We start from the raw sequence: 18,417 nt of genomic DNA, 5'->3' as shown, positions 1-18,417 counted from the left end.
CCAGGACATTGAGATCATGACCTGAGCCGAAGGCAGAGGCTTTAACCCACTGAGCCACCCAGGTGCCTTGGGCCATGTTTTATTCTAGTTTTCAAGTGTTATGGAAGAAGCTGAGGCCTTTTGGCTCCCAATCCTTGGTGTGCATGCTGAAACTTGCGTCTGAAATGTTTTGGGCTCTTCCCTTCATCCTTGGCCTGACACTTCCTAATAAGGTGCTTGAGCAGAGCTCTTTTGAGCCATTTTGGGGACATTCAGGACATTCTGTCCATCTAGGGGGCATGTTCTGCAAAGGTAGGAATGTTTTCTCCTTGCCTTCCCCGCCTTTGACCAGTCCCTTCTGTAGAGTTTTGGGTGGTCTGATCAGGGACCTCAGGCACATTCTGATTCTCTTTCCTCTTGATCAACTCTTTTTCTGTTTCACTCTCTGGCCAACTTATGGTCTTCATCTTCTAGGCTTTGATTTCTAAGAGCTCTTCTTTTGTGATCTGATGCTCCTTTATTTATAGCATTCTTTTCTCTGTTAATGAGTTGCTTTCCATCGGGCCCCACTTATCAGTATCTGGTGGGATTGTTCCCTGGGAACATTCACGTTCTGCAGATTAAAATCTTGGAATTCTACATCCTGACTAACAAGTATATCAACACCTAATATGTGCCAGATATCGGTTAGGCTCTAGGGTCCCTGGGGAGAACAAATTCCTGTCTTCACAAAGCTTCCTTTGTAGTGGGGGAGACATATGGAATGTATAAATGAACATAGTTCAAGGATGGTTTCCAGGGGAGAGCTGTGTTGCTTGAGGAAAACTAAAATAAGATAAGGGGCTGGACAGGGAATGGGCAGCTTTCATGAAGGTGGACATGGACACTTGACCTGAATGAGGAAGGAAGGAGCCAGGGAAATCCCTAGGATCTTCCAGCATTAGTGTAGCATGTCCACAGATACAAGGGCTCTGTGGGGGGGATAGGCAAGCAGAACTGACCAGTGGCTTTGGCGTTAAAGAGAGTGTCGATGGTTCCTAATGTCAGAACCCATCAGAACTTCCATTAACTTTCTTAGGGCATCTATTTGGAATCTGAGTTTGTGAATGCTTTCTATGATACTCATAATTATATACATAATTTTCCACTGGCTTTTTTATTTCTTTTAGAAGTTTTATAATTTTAGTGTTTTTTTAATTCTTTATTTAAATTCAATTTAGTGAACATATACTGTATTATTAGTTTCAGGGGTAGAATTTAGTGATTCATCATTTGCATATAACACCCAGTGTTCATTGCTTCAAGTGCCCTCCTTAATGCCCATCACCCAGTTACCCAGCCCCCACCCACCTCCCCTCCAGCAAACCTCAGTTTATTTCCTAGATATCCATGTCTCTTATGGTTTGTTTTCCACTCTACTTTCATCTTATTTTATTTTTTCTTTCTTTCTCCTATGTTCATCTGTTTTATTTCTTAAATTCCACATATGAATGAACTTGTATGGCATTTGTCTTTCACTCATTTCGCTTAGCATTATGCCCTCTAGTTCCATCCATGTCATTGCAAAATGGCAAGATTTCATTTTTGAATAATAATTCCATTGTGTATTTTATATATATATATATATATATCACATCATCTTTATCCATTTATCTGTTGATGGACATCTGGGCTCTTTGCACATTATGGCTGCTGTAGACATTGCTGCTGTAAGCATTGGGGTGCACATGCACCTTTGAATCACTGTGTCTGTATCCTTTGAATAAATACCCAGTAGAGCAGTTCCTGGGTCGTAGGGTGGCTCTATTTTTAACTTTTGAGGAACCTCCATACTGTTTTCCAAAGTTTTTGTTTTGATATTTTTCTAATGTGTACAACAGTTAAAAAGATAGTACAATGAATACCCATATACCTTTCATCTGGATTCAGCAATTTTTCACATTTTCCTTTTTTTCCAGTTTGCCGCCTTTCTACATATGCTTTTTCCCCCCCCAGTTCATTTGAGAATGAGTTGTGGACACCATGATGTTCCCTGACAAATACTTCCATATTCATCTCCTAAGAACATTCTCTTCTATAAACACAGTACCATCATCATACATAAGAAATTAGTAATGTCATCTATTCAACCCATATTCCAATTTCTTTAATTGCCCCCAAAGTAGATTTTTTTTTTTAAAGATTTTATTTATTGATTGATTTGACAGATCACAAGTAGGCAGAGAGACAGGCAGAGAGAGAGGAGGAAGCAGGCTCCCCACCTAGCAGAGAGCCCGATGTGGGGCTCGATCCCAGGACCCTGGGATCATGACCTGAGCTGAAGGCAGAGGCTTAACCCACTGAGCCACCCAGGCGCCCCTCCAAAAGTAGATTTTATAGCTGTTTTTGTGTCTGAATCATCCAGCCAGAGTTGACACAGTTGTAACTAACTATTCTCTTTAATCATCTTTTAACCTAAACTGGGATCCCATCTCTTTTTTTTTGTTTTATTTTGAATGACATTGGAAACCAGTCCAATTTTCTATATTTATCACTTGTTCATGGAGTATTTTTCTTGCTGCTCTAAATTTGTATTTGCTCTCTTTCAAGTTTAGGCCTACGTACCTGATTTTAATAAAAATTAACACTTTTTTTAAAGGATTTTTTAAATTTATTTGAGAGAGAGAGAGAGCAAAGGGAGAGTGAGAGGGGGAAGCAGTCTCCTCACAGAGAAGAGAGCCCAGTGTGGGGCTCCATCCCAGGACCCTGAGATCATGACCTGAGCCTAAGGCAGATGCTTAACCAACTGAGCCACCCAGGCACCCAAACACTTTTGAGAATACTTCAAATGTAATTAAATCCTCATGATTTGTAAATACACTTATATCCAAGATATATTCTCAGAAGTATTTTTATTTATAAAGGTGCATACTCAAAGAGATTTAGAGAAAACAGGCTATAAATGTAGAAATCTTAGATTTCTTTGCTTCCCTTACTTTCCTCTATTTATAATGTAAGTTTCTAAAAAAAAACAGCCTCTGTGTACATTTAGATCCACATGGGCTGTCCCAGTGGGATAAATTTTGCTTCAGCGACAGAGCATGATTATAAAACTCAAGTGGATAAGGGAAGCCTATTGTATTTATCTAGTTTCTACTCAGCATGTTCTTTCTTCCATCCTGACATCCCAGGGTTTTTTCTTTTCTCATTTTCTTCTGTTTATAGAAACGCCCTTAACCATATATTTTTTTCTTTTTTTTTTTAGAGGCAATCTGCTGGCAGTAAATTCTCTTAGTTTTCCTTTTTCTGAGACTTTCTTAATTTTTTTCTCTTCGTTCCTGAAAGATATTTTCACTCTGTGTGGGATTCGGGGTTAGCAGTTCTTTTCTGTCAGCACTTGAAAGTTATGCTCCTTCTTCCAGCCTCCGTGGTTTCTGGTGAGAAATCTGCTGCCATTCAAACTGTTTTATCCTATAGGTAAAATGTCACTTTCCTTTTGTTGTTTGTGAGATTTAAAAAAAAAAAAATTGGGGGCTCTAATGGTCAGAAGTTTAATTACAATGGGTCTTGGTGTGGATTTCTTTGGGTTTAACCTATCGGGACTCAGTCAGCTTCTTAAATCTGTAGGTTTATGTCTCTTGCCAAATTTTGAGCCATATTTCTTCATTTTTCAGCCATTATTTCTTCAAGTGGGTTTTCAGCCAATCCTTTTTCTCCTCTCCTTCCAGGACACCAATGACATGAAGGATAGGTCTTTTGTTGTAGGTTCCCATGTTAGTGAGGTTCTGTTGGTTTGTTCTTCCAGTCTGTTTTCCTCTCTTGATCAGACGGGATAATTTTTATCATTGTACCCGCTGGTTCTTTCCTCTGTTTCTCCATTCTGCTCTTGAGCCCAACCACTGAGTTTCTATTTCAGTTATTATACTTTGCAGTTATAAATTTCTCTTTGATTCTTCTCTATTTTTCTACTTATTCGTAAAAGCTTCCTGGGTTGTTTTTTTTTTTTTTTTCATGCGTTTCAACTATGTTTCTAATTGCCCATTAAAGAAGTTTTGTGGTGGCTGCTTTAAAATCTTTGTCAGATACTTCTAACATCTTTGTCATTTTGGTGTTGGCATTTATGGGTTTCTTTTTTCGTGTGCTCAGTTTGAGATATTCCTGGTTCCTAGTGTGATGAGTGCTTTTCACATGAAACCTGGATGTTTTTATATTACATTTTGAGATTCTGGGTCTTATTTAAGCGTTCCATTTTATCTGCTTTCTCTGACAGCACACTGGCAAAGCAGGGGGCGGGCAGCATGATCCCTTTATAGCCAGGTGGAGGTAGAATTTCAAGGTTTCCCACTTAACCTCTATTAGCCATGAGAGGAGTTGCTCTTTGTTACCACTGGGTAAGGAAGGTCCAGGCTCACTATTTGGCCTCCTCTGATACCACTGCAGTGAGCATGTTGGGAGGTGTTGCAAGTGAAAGGTGGAGGTGTTACAGGTGGGAGATGTTTATCAGGGTGGCAGTCTAGGCTCCCACTTGATCTTTGCTGGCTGGATAAGGGTGGGGCCACAGTGTTTTTGGTGTGGTGGCTTGAGTGGGCTGGTTATTATCTCAAAGCCTTCTGTCTTTAGAGGCTGCTCCTCTGATTCCTTGGCTTTTGTTGGGACTTTTTCCTCTGTGCCTGTTGGTGTTTCCAGATTGCCGGCTTCTTCAGCTTCAAGTCTAGGATATATAAGCCCATACGAAAACCTGGGGAACTCATCTGTACCTCACTCCTCAGGTCCTAGGACCCCCAGCTTATTGGCCTTCCTCTCCACCTTTCAGAGTCTTTTGTTTGCTTTCTATGTATATTGACAGGGTTTTCAGATATATTTACATTTCAGATATATAGGGAAAATTAGATGGAAAATTTCCATCTTTCTGGAAGCAGGAGCCTTGGGACCATAGATTTATAAACCTGCCACGCTACCTCATGCCTTTGCTGTAGGAACTGAAGGGGTCACGTCTATCAAATTAGAAGAGTGGCTGGCACGTGGAAGGATATAGGAAACATTAGTGCTTATTAATCTGGTGGGGAAGCCAGTATGAACTGGCGATGTACTTATCCTGGATCACACAGTGGTGGGGAGAATTGAAGGCTGGAATGGACCGACGGAGCGCATGGCCAGTGTAGCAGGACCAGGCACTGGAGAAGCATCTGCTCCTGTCCACAATCTGGTATCCTCAGTGCCAGTGGGCCAGAGGAGTCCTGGCTATTCCCCATCTCAGTTTCTCTCTCCTCCAGGACCAGCCTGAACTCAGGACATGGGAATGAATGACCCATGTTTTCCCTCTGGGGGATGGGGGCCCATGCCTGGTGGCTTGTGCCTCATCAGAACCTTCTTGGGCTACAGGGATAAATTCCTGGCTTCTTTGTTCAGCCCTTTGTTCTCTTTGTCCCCGCATCAGGAGATAGTGGCACGAACCATGAAGAGGAGGCAGCGAAGAGAGTGGGAGGCCCAGAGGTGAGTATACATTTGAAGCAGTATGCTGTGCCACGGAACCCGTAATCTCTGTGGAATACTTGTGTTTTCCATGGGGCCTGGATACATTTTTTTTTTCCCACTTGAGAGCAGTTCATTTAATTTAGAAATTCTGGGTCGGTGGCTCCAGGAGTGAGCATGTGGCCCCTGCATTGGAGAAGAGCTCTGGGTCTCCTCCATATCACCCTGTAGTCTCACGAGTGGCAGGACTGGGCCCAGAGGTCTCTCAGATACATGCTGTTAGGGGCAACAGCCCCTTGTCTTTTATTTTTGTAGTTTTCCAGATGTACTTTTATTTGTTAAGTTCTTTCTAAACAAGATAGATGCTAATTGTGTAAAGGTTTCCATAGAATAAAAGGGTGTGCAAAGGAAACAGAATTATTTCTAATTCCTCTCCATATTATCAATTTTAAAAAGTGAAGGGCTCTAGGGACACAGGGGCAGCTCAGTCAGTTCAGCAGCCATCTCTTGGTTTCAGCTCAGGTCATGATCTCGCAGTCATGGATCAAGCGCCATATTGGGCTCTGCACTCGGTGTGGAGTCTGCTTCAGATTCTCTCTGCCTCTCCCTCCTGCTCACTCTTTTTCAAATGAATAAATAAAATCTTGAAAAAAAAAAAAAGTGAAATGCTCTAAAAAAAAAACAAAACAAAACAAAACCTGGAAAGGTGTGTATAGCTCGAGGTGACTGTGTAGGCGTGCTGTTGAGCTGAGAATTCTTTGCTAGACCCAATCCTTGATTTGTAAACAAGTATTGTTCTCAGCCACCCCCTCGTGGAAGGACATTGAAAAACCATTGTGGAAAAACCATAAGGAAAGAAGAATGAATAGAATCCTATTCACTGATCGGAAGAGTTTCTGACTTTGGGTCAATCTTCCATACTTGTGCATATTTTATATGATCATAATATGCACACCATTTTGCATTTTTTCACTTAATATAACCAGTTTCGATAGTTCCAAGCAGCTTTTATAACATGGACTGTACTTAACTTGGCCAGTCCCCTTCTTTTTTGAACCGGAGGTTACTTCCAGTATTTTGCCACAACAAGTAGGGAGACGATGAACAGCCTTGGGCACACGGTGCTGTTTGCTTGTTCCTTTGAACTGTTGTGTGAGGGTAATTTCTTAGAAGTGGGATTCTGGGACTAGTCTATGCCATTTTACATTTTTTGTTGCCACAAGCCTTTTCTGTCAACGTCACTCCCTTCCCTGTCCTGTACATGTATACCCTGTGAAAGGGTCCGTAAGTGGCTGACTTAATCAGTGTTTCTCCGAATACTGTCAAGTTTCAGCATTTTCCAAGTGTTGGTCTTCCTTGCACTGCTTCCTGCTGAGGGCCTGCATTTTATGTCGTTACAGAAGAGATATCCTCTTTGACTACGAACAGTATGAATATCATGGGACGTCGGTATGTATGGATGGGTGTACTTCAGCATAGAGTTCTGATTCTAGGGCTCAGTGTCCTAAAACATGAGGATGAATGAGCATAGGCTTTAAAGCCACAAAAGCCTGGTTTGAACCTGGGGCAGCCCCTCTGAGGCTTAAGCTTCTTCTCCATAAAAGGAAGAGTACTGCCTTCATTTCTGAGGCAGTTCTTAGGTTGGTCCTGCACACTAATAGGTGCCCCTAGGACAGCTGCTTTTATTTGTGTTCATCATCAAAAATACAGAACAAGTCTGTTTCAGTCTCTAAGAAGAGAAACCTTGAGAATTTCAGAGGCCTCAAGAATTTCAGAGAATTGCATATTATGGTGTATGTTACGGAACAGAATTTCACGTGGAAAACATACTGTGTTGACTCTGGAAGTGTAGAGCAGAGCCCAGGGCTTTAAGGAGCCCTCGAAAATAAGTTTCCAGTAAAATATCTTGTGTTCAGTTTTAGCATATGGCCCTGAGACCTTGAACTCTGAACACCATATTTCTAGTATCCCTTTTCCTGTCAAGGACCCATTGTCCTTTGAAGGATCATCTTTTGTCCTTTTGGCTCTGCCCAAAGACATGGAAAATTCTAAGCAGTGAGTGAGGTGGGTTGGGAGGCAGAGGGCTGGCTCCTTTCACATGTGTGAACCATTCCCTTGGAAATTCTGGTGGGCAGCCCAGTGTCACAGCTAATGGGACTTCAAAGTCTTCTGGTTGGACACTGATGCCTCTTGTTGTCTCCCAACAAAACCCAGACTCTGCTCACAGGGAGCAGATGCTTCTGTCTGCAGACAGCCCTGTTAGAAAGAGCTCCCCACAGAGGTCCTGAGGCACCCTCCCTCTTTAACGTCCAAGTAACGGTAACAAAGGCCCTGCCTCACCCAGCCTTCCTGGTAGTGTGTGTGTGTGTGTTTAAGGCCGCCAGCTTTCCGGGAAGAGCATGTGGACATGGGCCCCAACCCATGGGGGCTTCAGTGCCTCCCTGGGTATCACCAAGGCACCAGTGAGATGTGTAGAGGCCCAGCACGAAGCTGTACCCAGATCTTTTCCTTTGCATGACAAAGTGTGCACCGCAGGAATGGTGAATTAACAGAGGACCCCCCGTAATAAGTCACTTGAGTTACTGTCTTCTTCCCTCAGTTTGACCAAGAATCCACCCACGCTTCCTTCCCTAGCTGGGAAGACCTTCAATCTTCAGGGGCTTGGCTGGGACCCTAGATAGCTCAGGTCTGGCCCAGGTGTGCAGCCCAGCCCCAATGTGTACCCTTCTTTTGAGCACAGCTGCCTTAGATCTCAGCCTTCTTTTTTTCTTGCAGTCAGCCATGGTGATGTTCGACTTGGCGTGGATGATGTCCAAAGACTTGAACGATATGCTGTGGTAGGTAGGCCCCACCAAGATCAGTGCTGTGTGGGGCTTCCTTCTCTCCAAGCAGCTGTCCTCCCACAGTGAGAACAGGGTCTGGAGGAAGACATCTCTGTGGGATTTCCCACCAGGAATATCAGACACAGCCCCTTTCCGGGAATTTTCATAGACCTGCTTTTCTTCCTGAGACTCTTGCCTGCCTATAAAATTCTGGGGGAAATGGAGGGGACACTGTTGGATGCAGAGAGTCGAGGGTGGGGCCTGACTACAGCTCTGCCTTTCCCAACCTATCATTCAGCTTTGATGCCTGGTCAATTTGTAACAGAAGGAGCATGGAATTTGAACAAAACACGCCTTGCTAGACATGTTTGCATCCCTAATGTGCAGTGGAATCCAGCACAGGAATACCGATTAGCCCACCTCTGAGTTTGCGACGCAGGCCATAAGCATGAGTGCTCAACACAACTTAGGCTGGTTTAGAAACTAAACCCAGAGTCTGAGCAAAGAAAGTCTGGATCTGGTCTGCTCCACCCCCCTCAGCCCTCTGCTCGGGTCCTGGTTTTCTCCTCCATGAGATGAAGGGGGGAGGCCCTTCCTGGCCCTGAGCCCATAGTGGGGACTATAATGGTCTTTGCTGAATCAGGGTTTTAGGACAGCCAAGGGCTGGGGCAGGACCAAGGCACTGGCCACACTGAAGCCCAGAGTTGCTGTGTCAGCACCCTGAGCTGGTGACCAGCTGTAATCCACAGACACATTGCTCAGTTCTCTTTGCCTCAGGTCCTCGTCCATGGTGTGGCCTGACAATCCCATACCTTGGCACAGGGGCCAGCTTGTAAATCAAGAGATCCTGCAGCAAGGTCAGGTGGGAGCCCTCCACCTTGCCTTGTAGCCACAGTGTGTGACTGCCATGTCAATACTGTGGAGCCTTTGTTGAGCACCTGCTGTATACTCAGAAGTACCCTTGACAGCCCACTCAGGACAAGCATCCCAGCGGAGCACTGATGTCAGAATGTGGCCCTGTGAAATGCCTTCAGAAAACTCCAGAAACAGCACAAGGACAATGAAATGCATGTGTGGAACGGTTGGAAGGAGGAAGGGTAGATCAGGGAAGACATAGCAGGGTGGCCTTTTTTTGAAGAAGACCTTCTGAAGAGATGCTTGCTGTACTGAGATAGGGTGCTCAAATACCCTCCCCCCAGGTGAACCTTCCAGGGCGTCCTCTGCCTTACCTATACCCAGCATCTCTGGCTATTCTCGGCTCTCACCCCAGAGGAGGGTGTTGAAGGATGCAGCCTGGAGACTGACCGAGGGTACACACCTGAGGTCCTTGTCCCTCTTGCCAGGGGCTGGGCACAACCCTGGGGAGGTCAGGCCAACTGGGTCTCCGTGATCATCTCATCCACAAAAGATGAGCTAAGAGACAGGACTTTGGAAGGCTCCTAAGAGGCCTAAATGCTATTGCTCCATGTCCCACCGTTTTAAGACAGGGAGACATGGGCGTGTTGAGGGTCTGCTATCCTACAGGGTATATTGCATAGGGGGCGGGTGGCACAAGGGGCTAGGAGGGGGAACGATGCTCCAGGATCCACTAGCACCTGAATGCGGTGTCTGCTGTAGTCCCACTCCAGCAGGATGAGAGTAGAGAGTGGTGGGGTCAGCCAGGACACAGAGACAGTGTCAGGCCTGCCATCCTTGCCCTGGGAGATCTTTCTCCTGGGTCCCCAAAGTTCCCACGGCAGTTACACTGGGCCAGGAGCTCTGAGTTGGCCCCATAACCTTTCTACCCTGCAGCGGAGATACTGCCTGTCTGATGGTGGACCCGGGCCAGGCCATGTTGGCAGGACGCTTCTGTGAGCTTTGTTGCCCTCTTCTCTTCCAGGTGGGCCATCGTTGGACTAACAGACCAGTGGGTACAAGACAAGATCACCCAGTAAGGATGTGCTCCCTCAGACTGTCTGAGGTTGGCCTGTGCTGTGGCCTTGGGCCTGGCCTGGTTGCAGCCCCATGTGGCAGTGGGAAGTTGGGTGGCAGAGCCCTATGGAGGAGGGAGTGGGCCTTGGGCCTGGATCCTCCTCACTGAAGAAGGGCTTAGGACTAGGACCTGTGGTGGAGTGGTGTGTGACCTGGTGTGGATGCTCTGTCCACCCTTGGGGAGCCCAGCAGATGGAGCCAGAGGTGAGGGAGGGAGCTCAGTCTCCCTGCTCTCCACATGTCCTTGTAGTGGGGAGCTGGGAGGAGGAGGTGAGGGCCCCAAGAATCCTGCCAGGAAGGGTGGATGTGATCTCAAAGACATGGAGAAGGCTGGCAAGGACTGCCAGGAGGACTGGCATGGAGCCGAGTCCTCTTTTGCCTCTCGGTGGGCAAGCTTTGGTGCTCCCCATCCCTCCTGATGGAGAGCTAAAGGGCTACCCCAGAATGTAGACACCAGGGAGGCATGGGGTACTGGCACCCACTCTCATCCCCATTCTGGTGGCCATCAAATGGGAGCTCCAAGGGAATCAACAGAGTCCCATACCCTAACCTTGTCCAAGGGCACCCTTGCCTATCAGGTGGCACAGCTTTTGTGCATACTGGACCCCTTATGCATTTTGCAGAGATCCCTGTGCCCCCTTTTCCTGCCTCCCACCCCACTCTGCCCACCAGAGTCCTGCAGTATAGCCCAGGGACCAGGAGGGTTCTGAGTCTCATAAGCCTGGACACCTTGCTGGGCCTTGCTCCCTCTTTTTTGTGTTCAGGATGGCATGGGGCATGTGCACTTCCAGGTACTGTCCCTTACCTGTGGCAGCCCCTCTGGTGAGGCTCTGCTGTCAGTGTCCTGCTCAGTGGCCACCAGCAGAGGGACCTGGACTGGGGTCTGCCCTCCCCTGCTGTGCTCAGGAGCACTTCCTGTGTGGGATCCACACCCTCTGCTGGGATTACTGACACTATGTGTCCGTCCACTTGACTGTGGTTGGTGGATGGGATTGTGGCCTCTCACCGTGCCCACCCTCAGGAGGTCTCAAAAAAGAAAGGGCCGGACAGCCGCCACCCAGAGGAGAGTGGAAGGGGGACAGGGGCCCAGCCAGAGCACACCTCCTCTCCCAGCCTCCTCACAGCCACGGCCGCCAGGCCCTGGTGCTGGAGCCACACTTGGCTTCTCCGCAGTGGTGGCGGAGCTCCATCAGTGCTGGCTGGAACAGCCCGTGTGGTGGGCCAGCGCCTGAGCCTGGGGCGGGGGGGTGCTTCCCGAGGGAAGAAGGAAGAAGGGAAGCCGCGTGGCCTGGCCGTGTGTGAGAGGAAGGCGCCCACCCAGGCGGCTGGCGGGGCTTTCTTTCCAGGATGAAGTACGTGACCGACGTCGGCGTCCTGCAGCGCCACGTGTCCCGGCACAACCACCGGAATGAGGACGAGGAGAACGCCCTTTCTGTGGACTGTACACGGATCTCCTTCGAGTATGAGTATCCTTGCAGCTCAGGCTCGTTCAGCTCCACACCGCTGGTTGTGTCACATCTGTGGGCCCAGCCTGTGGGTGGTGTGGTTGGGGCTGCGGAGTGGCAAGTGTGGATTGTGCTGCCAGGAGAGAGGGGCCCTAGTGTGCTCTCCAGGCCAGGCAGAGCACCAGGGACAGGGGAGAGGACACTGTCCTCGTGCTTCTGGGTAACTTTGGCTCTGAAATGCCAGCCAGTACTGTGTTTGGCAGCATCATCTATTTCTTTAGGGTTTATTGTTGGCCTGGTGTGTGTGGACAGGTGCCTTGCAGGGCCCACCTGTGCAGCATGGGTGGTTTAGCAATGAGCACAGACTCTTGCCAAGCCATACTCCATGGGATGGAGGATAACCTGGACCAGGGCTGTGGCCATGCAAAGACCCTGAGGTGAGCCTGAGGAAGGGGCTGGAAAGATGGGTGGGGTCTGAAGGTCAGAGGGCCTAGGGCAGTGGGAGTTTGAGGGGCTTGGGGAGTTCAGTTCTTTGTGCTTCAGAGGTCCCTGGGCTGCTGGTTGTGGAGAGACAGACTGTGGCAGCCACAGGTACAAGGTGTGGCTGGGAGCCTAGCTGCTTCGGTGGTGGGTGATGATGGCAGGAATGATGCTGCCCTGTGCCTACTGCAATGGATGGGGACCAATAAACATGGGTCTAGACAGGTCAAGTAGGAGGTGGTCAGAACATGTCTAGGAAGAGGGGCCAGATGTGAGGCAGCAGAGATCCCAGGAAGGGGAGCCCTCCAGGACCTGACATATGACGTCTGGGGATCAGGGCCCAGCCATCAGGAGGGGCAGCACAGGGGACAGAGCCCACCACATGCCCACAGAGGCCAGGCCTCTAGGGACATGTGCGTTGGCATACGTCAGAGCGTCAACATGACTGGCATCCTGCTGAGGCCCTTGGAGGAGGGTACGAGAGGTGTGCGGGCAGATAGGATCGTCCTTACACACACTCTCACAGCCCCACCAGCAGTAAAGAGCATGTGTAAGAAGAAGGGTGAGAATGGGGGTCCCAGCAGAGAGACAGGTGTGGGGGAGGCCCGAGCTAGGTGTAGCACAGGGAGCAGATGGGATGACAGCCTGGATGCCCTGTGTGGCCACAAGGACTCTCTCTGTCACCACAGGACACAGACTGTCAGAAGCCCCATGCCTCAGTTTCCCTGTCAGTTCAAGGGTGATAATGGTGTGTGCCCACCCCCTTACACACCCTCTGTATGGGTCAGGCTAAGCCAAGAAGTTCAAAGAGCGCCAAGTTGCCCATGTAGCAACAGGCTGTGCGGACAGGCTCTCCCAGGATGGGTGGGGCCATGTGCAGCCAAAGCCACAGCCTCCTTGACTGCCCCAGCCTCCGCCTGGCGCTCTACCAGCACTGGTCCCTTCATGACAGCCTGTGTAACACGTGCTACACCGCAGCCAGGTTCAAGCTCTGGTCTGTGCACGGGCAGAAGCGGCTCCAGGAGTTCCTCGCTGACGTGGGGTGAGTGACCAGCTTGGCCCAGAGGCCCCCTTCCCTCAGCCCTCAAGGGAAAGTTCTCTCCCTTTCATTGTGACCAACATCCAGAGCCTGCCTGTTTCTACCGGAAGCACCTCACCTGGATATCATCCGAATATCATCCCTTGTTTGCACGTTCTGGGACTCCTCACAGGGTGCTTTCTGTCCTCTGATGTCTAATGATCTCCCGTCTGAAGCCAAGTCACTTATATGACCAATGTTCATCATCTTTCCAGCCTCCCCTTGAAACAGGTGAAGCAGAAGTTCCAATCCATGGACATCTCCTTGAAGGAGAATTTGCGGGAGATGATCGAAGAGTCTGCAAATAAATTTGGGTAAACACATGTTTTTCTGTATTAACTTTCCTTCAGGCTTCAACTGTAACCACATTCCTAAGATAATGCAAAAGCACGATGGCACAATATGAGTGTGACCTGTTTAGCCTTTCCCAGAGTTTTGAGTTCTCTTTGGGTTAAAAGTAGGTCCAGAGCTAGAGAAGTCCAGGTCCTTAAATCCTGGGGCCAAGGTACAGAGCTCTAGTTTGACCTGGTCTAGCCCTCACTGAACACAGGAAATAGCCCTGGGAAGGGCCCACTGGGGCCAAGTTCAGGCAAGCTCTGCCTAGAGAGTTCTGTGGCTACTCCTAGCAACCTTGGATGTAGGAGGGGGCCACACACATCCGGGCTCTGCCCCCCAACCAGTGAAATAGCTTTGGACAAGGCACTCAGCGCCCTGGGTTACAGGACTGGGACATCAGGTCTTCTGACCCCCTGCATTCCAGGACCAGAATGGTCTTGCCATGAGCATTAGCAGAGGCCAGGGAGGGTCAGTAGTACATCTGCTGGCCTGGCCTGGCAGTGAGAGCTCACCCACAACTCAGTACTCCCGCACGCACACAGGGATGACAGCCGTGTTGCTTTCTCCCACTGCAGGATGAAGGACATGCGCGTGCAGACTTTCAGCATTCACTTTGGCTTCAAGCATAAGTTCCTGGCCAGTGATGTGGTCTTTGCCACCATGTCGCTGATGGAGAGCCCCGAGAAGGACAGCTCGGGGACAGATAACTTCATCCAGGCTCTGGACAGTCTCTCCAGGTAGTGGGTGTGACTGTGGGGCACTGTCCCCCCTCCACTCTCCCTACAGGCCACCTCTGGCCCTCAACCTAACACTCTTCAGGGAGGCAGGTCACAGGGACCCCAGGGTGTGGTGGTGACTATGTTCTGCAGAAACTGAATCACAGTCTACCAGAACTAGGAGTGCATGTGATACATTTCCCATCTACAATATGTGTCATTTCCTCTTGAATCCTTTTAATCTCCTTCCTTTTGATTTAAAAAAAAATTTTGTTTTCACCTTCTTTTCCCTCTTCAGACATTATTTGTGGTATTTATTCAATCTTGTGATTTTTTTTTTAAAGATTTTATTTATTTATTTGACAGACAGAGATCACAAGTAGGCAGAGAAGCAGGCAGAGGGAGAGAAGGGGGAGGAAGCAGGCTCCCTGCTGAGCAGAGAGCCGGATGCGGGTCTCCATCCCAGGACCCTGAGATCATGACCTGAGCCAAAGGCAGAGGCTTAACCCACTGAGCCACCCAGGCACCCCCAATCTTGTGATTTTTATGATTTTCATTCATCAGTTATTTTCCTTTTATTTCTGATTTTCTCTTATCTCATTTCCTGAGATGTCTTATTTTATTTTTTTTTAACATCTCTTAGCTTGCTTTGAAAAATACAATATTGACCTTTTGGGAGCATATCTTTCTAGAGCACTTTCATTGTCGATAGGGATGCTGTTCTGCTCCTTTTTTCTGATAGTAACTTTGAGAGGATTTGACCTCGGTCCTTGTCTGTTGCTCGTTTTATTGTGTGAATTTCACTTCCTTGACTTTTTCAGAAGAGGCATGATTCAGACAGCTTTTCTAACATGAGAGAACTGCCACTTCTGTTGCTTTTGTGCAGTGTTAAAAAAATGTAAGGGTCTGCTTTCTGAGGTTTCCTGGCCCTGTTATCTAACATACTTTTTAAAAGCAGCTTTACTGAGCTATAATTCATGCACTATATAATTCGCCCATTTAAAGTGTTCAGTTCAATGGCTTTTAGTATGTTTACAGAGTTGTGAAATACCACCACTACCTAACTTTAGAACATTTTCATTGTCTCAGAAAAAAACCCTGTTCCCCTTAGCCGTCTCCTCCTAAATCCTCCATCTCTCCCAGCCCCAGGCAACCACATATCAACTTTCTGTCTTAACAGATTTCCTATTTTGGATATTTCATATAAATGGAATATAAATGGACAATACATGGTCCTTTATAATCATAAATTTGAGGCTCCTTTCCCTCAGACTAATGTTCTCAAGGTTCATCCATGTTATAATATGAAGGAATTTCTTTCCTTTTTACTGCAAATAAGACTCTTATCCGGATATACCATATTTCATTCATCATTTGATCAGTTGACAGACATCTGATAATTTCTACCTTTTGACTGTTAAGAATACTGCTGCCAGAAATACACATAGATACATTGTGTGGACATTTATTTTCACTGCTCTTGGGCATATGCTTAATTGCTGGGTCATATCATGAGTCTGTTTAAGCTTTTGAATAATAGCGAGACTGTTTTCCAAAGTAACTGCATCATTTTACATTCCCTTCAACGGTGTATGAGAGTTTGAATTTCTCCAGATCCTTGACAACACTTGTTATTGTCATTTTTTTTTCACTGATAGCCATCCTGGTGTGAAGTGGTATGAAGTGCTGTAAAGTGAGATCTTGTGGTTTTCATCTGTGTTTCCCTCATGGCTAATGATGTTAAGTAGCTTTTCAGGTACTTATTGGCCATTTGTAGGACTCATTTGGAGAATTGTCTTTTCAAGCCCTTTGTCCGTTTTTAAATTGAGTTGTCTTTTTATTACTGAGTTATAAGAATTGCTTCACATATTCTAAATACAAATCCCTTTTTGAACCTATGATTTGCAAATAGTTCCTCCCATCCTGTGGGTTATCTTTTCAACTTTGTTGATGCTGTTCTTCGAAGCCCACGCTTTTAATCTTAATCATGTTCAAGTTATGTTTATTCTTTTGTTTCTTACGATTTTGAGGTCATATCTAAGAAACCATTTAAGAGTTTTATAATTTGGGCCTTTACATTAGATATGATTCAGTTGAGGTATATTTTTGTGACGGGTGCAAGGAACGGATTCAACTTAATTCTTTCGCATGTGGCCATCCAAATTGTTCTAACACCATTTGTTGAAAAGACTTCTTTCCGCCATGGAATCATTTTGGCACCATGTTGAAAATTGTAAGTGTGGGAATTTATTTCCAGACTCTCAATTCTGTGCCATCAATCAGTATATCTACCCTTGTGGTAATACCACACTGTTTTGATTACTATCACTTTATAGTAAGTTTTGATTAATCTGTGTTCCTTGAATTTCCATATGCATTTTAGGATCAGCTTGTTAATTTCTGCAAAGAAGTCAGATTGCATTGAAACTATAGATAAATTTGAGGAGTACTGCTATATTAACAATATTAAGTCTTCTAGTCCATGAACATGGAATATTTTCCCATTAACTCAGATCCTTGTTAATTTCTCTCAACGATGTTTTGTAGTTTTCAGAGAATGAATTCTTCTTGTACTTCTGTGTTAAATTTATTCTTAAATATTTTATTCTTTTTGATGCTATTGTAAACGAACTTGCTGTCTTAATTTTTGCCTGGTCATTTCTATTACATAGAAATACAGTTGATCTTTGCAGATTGATCTCGTACCCTGCAACGTTATTGAATTTGTGTAATAGCTCTAATGGTGTTTTAGTGTATTCCTTAGGATTTCATATATACAAGATTTTGTTATCTGCACAAAATCTGCACAAAATGGTTTACTTCCTCCTTTCCAATCTAGCTCCTCGAACTTCCATTTCTATCCCTGTGCATTTTTATCTATACCTCCTTTTTCTCTTTTTATATTGTCTCTGTCTTACTCAATTTTGATTCCATTCTCAGCACTTTCTCCTCATGTGGAAAGCAGCTCTGACTCCGGAGCTAGCTCACTCTGGCCCCCCTAGTCTCTACCATAGCCCATTGAACTTCACCACAGCTCCTTGCACTCACCTGTTCTTGGACAGGGCAAAACTCTTGCTTTGGCCTGCTATTCCCCAGTTGCCTGGAATTTTCATTATTCTTAGGTCCTGCCACTTCCCTGCTCCCTCCCACACTGACTCCAGCAATACAACAGTCTTGTGGCCAGTTAATGGTCTATTCCCCCTGCTTATATTTATTTTGAGATCTGTAGTGTTCCTTTATCCTCTTGTTTTGTTGTGAGAGTCCTAGATTTTTAGTTTACAGAGTGGTTGCTCTACCTATGTTTATCTAGAAATTTGAGGAAATGCCATAACCGTAGTATAAACTGTTACTGTCCTCATCCCAGAGTTGATGGAGCATTTTTAGACATTGTCTACTGACTTCTTGCTATGAGAGGACATTTATTCCTCTTTTGCGCTCCTTTCCCCTCCTGTGGGTACAGTTATGCCACTATTTGTAGCTCCTTTGTAACTGTAACACGCCTACATCTTGTTCTATCACCATTGTCTCTTGTCTCCCTACTTTGTAAGAAGAGGATATTAGCATTCTTACTTTTCTCTTTCCCCATAACTTTCGCTTTGTAAAATTTATACTTTTACATTTTCAGGGTTAATAACACTTAATCTTGGGTTACAGAATAGAATGCAAGTTATCTCACCCTTGGCTATAGGTAGATTCTAGACGATGAAAATCAACAGTATTACTTCATTGTGCTAATAAAATATAACAGAGTCCCTCATGCAGTGATTATAGTACTTTCTGGTACTGCTCTTTGTTTTTCCTGGAGATTTTAATTGCTTTCTTTTCTATATCCCGTTTCCCCCAGCTCTCCTTCCAGGAGATATTCCCTGAATCCTTTTTGTCCAGGAAGGCCTGGGGTTCTGTCTTCTGATATCAGCCTGGACCTGCAGCTCTCTAGGCCTGCTGTTTGCTGCCACTACTGTTGGCCCTTGACCGTGCTGTGGGTTAGAGCCAGTGTTTCTTAGGATCCTTATCTTTGGTTTTTTCACTCTTTCATTTGAGAACACAATTCTCAAGTAACTTTTTAAAGACAGCACATGTGCAGTAAGCGTTCTAGTTCTTGCATATCTGACAATATCTTCATTCTTCCCTCCTCTGGT

At 46.2% G+C, this 18,417-nt stretch overlaps 1 protein-coding gene across 2 annotated transcripts in view; it reads left to right on the top strand.

The window, feature by feature from the left end:
• Positions 1 to 18,417, top strand: part of CDC45 (cell division cycle 45) — a 33,647-nt gene that overhangs the window by 5,278 nt on the left and 9,952 nt on the right. For both annotated transcript variants that reach the window (XM_032311077.1, XM_032311078.1), the window contains exons 6-13: positions 5,396 to 5,451; positions 6,831 to 6,879; positions 8,206 to 8,267; positions 10,132 to 10,182; positions 11,570 to 11,689; positions 13,059 to 13,190; positions 13,442 to 13,540; positions 14,138 to 14,299. In XM_032311077.1, the coding sequence (XP_032166968.1) occupies positions 5,396 to 5,451; positions 6,831 to 6,879; positions 8,206 to 8,267; positions 10,132 to 10,182; positions 11,570 to 11,689; positions 13,059 to 13,190; positions 13,442 to 13,540; positions 14,138 to 14,299 (731 nt within the window). The remainder of the gene's footprint in view (positions 1 to 5,395; positions 5,452 to 6,830; positions 6,880 to 8,205; positions 8,268 to 10,131; positions 10,183 to 11,569; positions 11,690 to 13,058; positions 13,191 to 13,441; positions 13,541 to 14,137; positions 14,300 to 18,417) is intronic.

The sequence above is a fragment of the Mustela erminea genome, chromosome 13 (genome assembly GCF_009829155.1).
Source record: "Mustela erminea isolate mMusErm1 chromosome 13, mMusErm1.Pri, whole genome shotgun sequence".
Lineage (NCBI taxonomy): Eukaryota > Metazoa > Chordata > Mammalia > Carnivora > Mustelidae > Mustela > Mustela erminea.
This window is presented reverse-complemented; position numbering and strand designations above follow the sequence as displayed.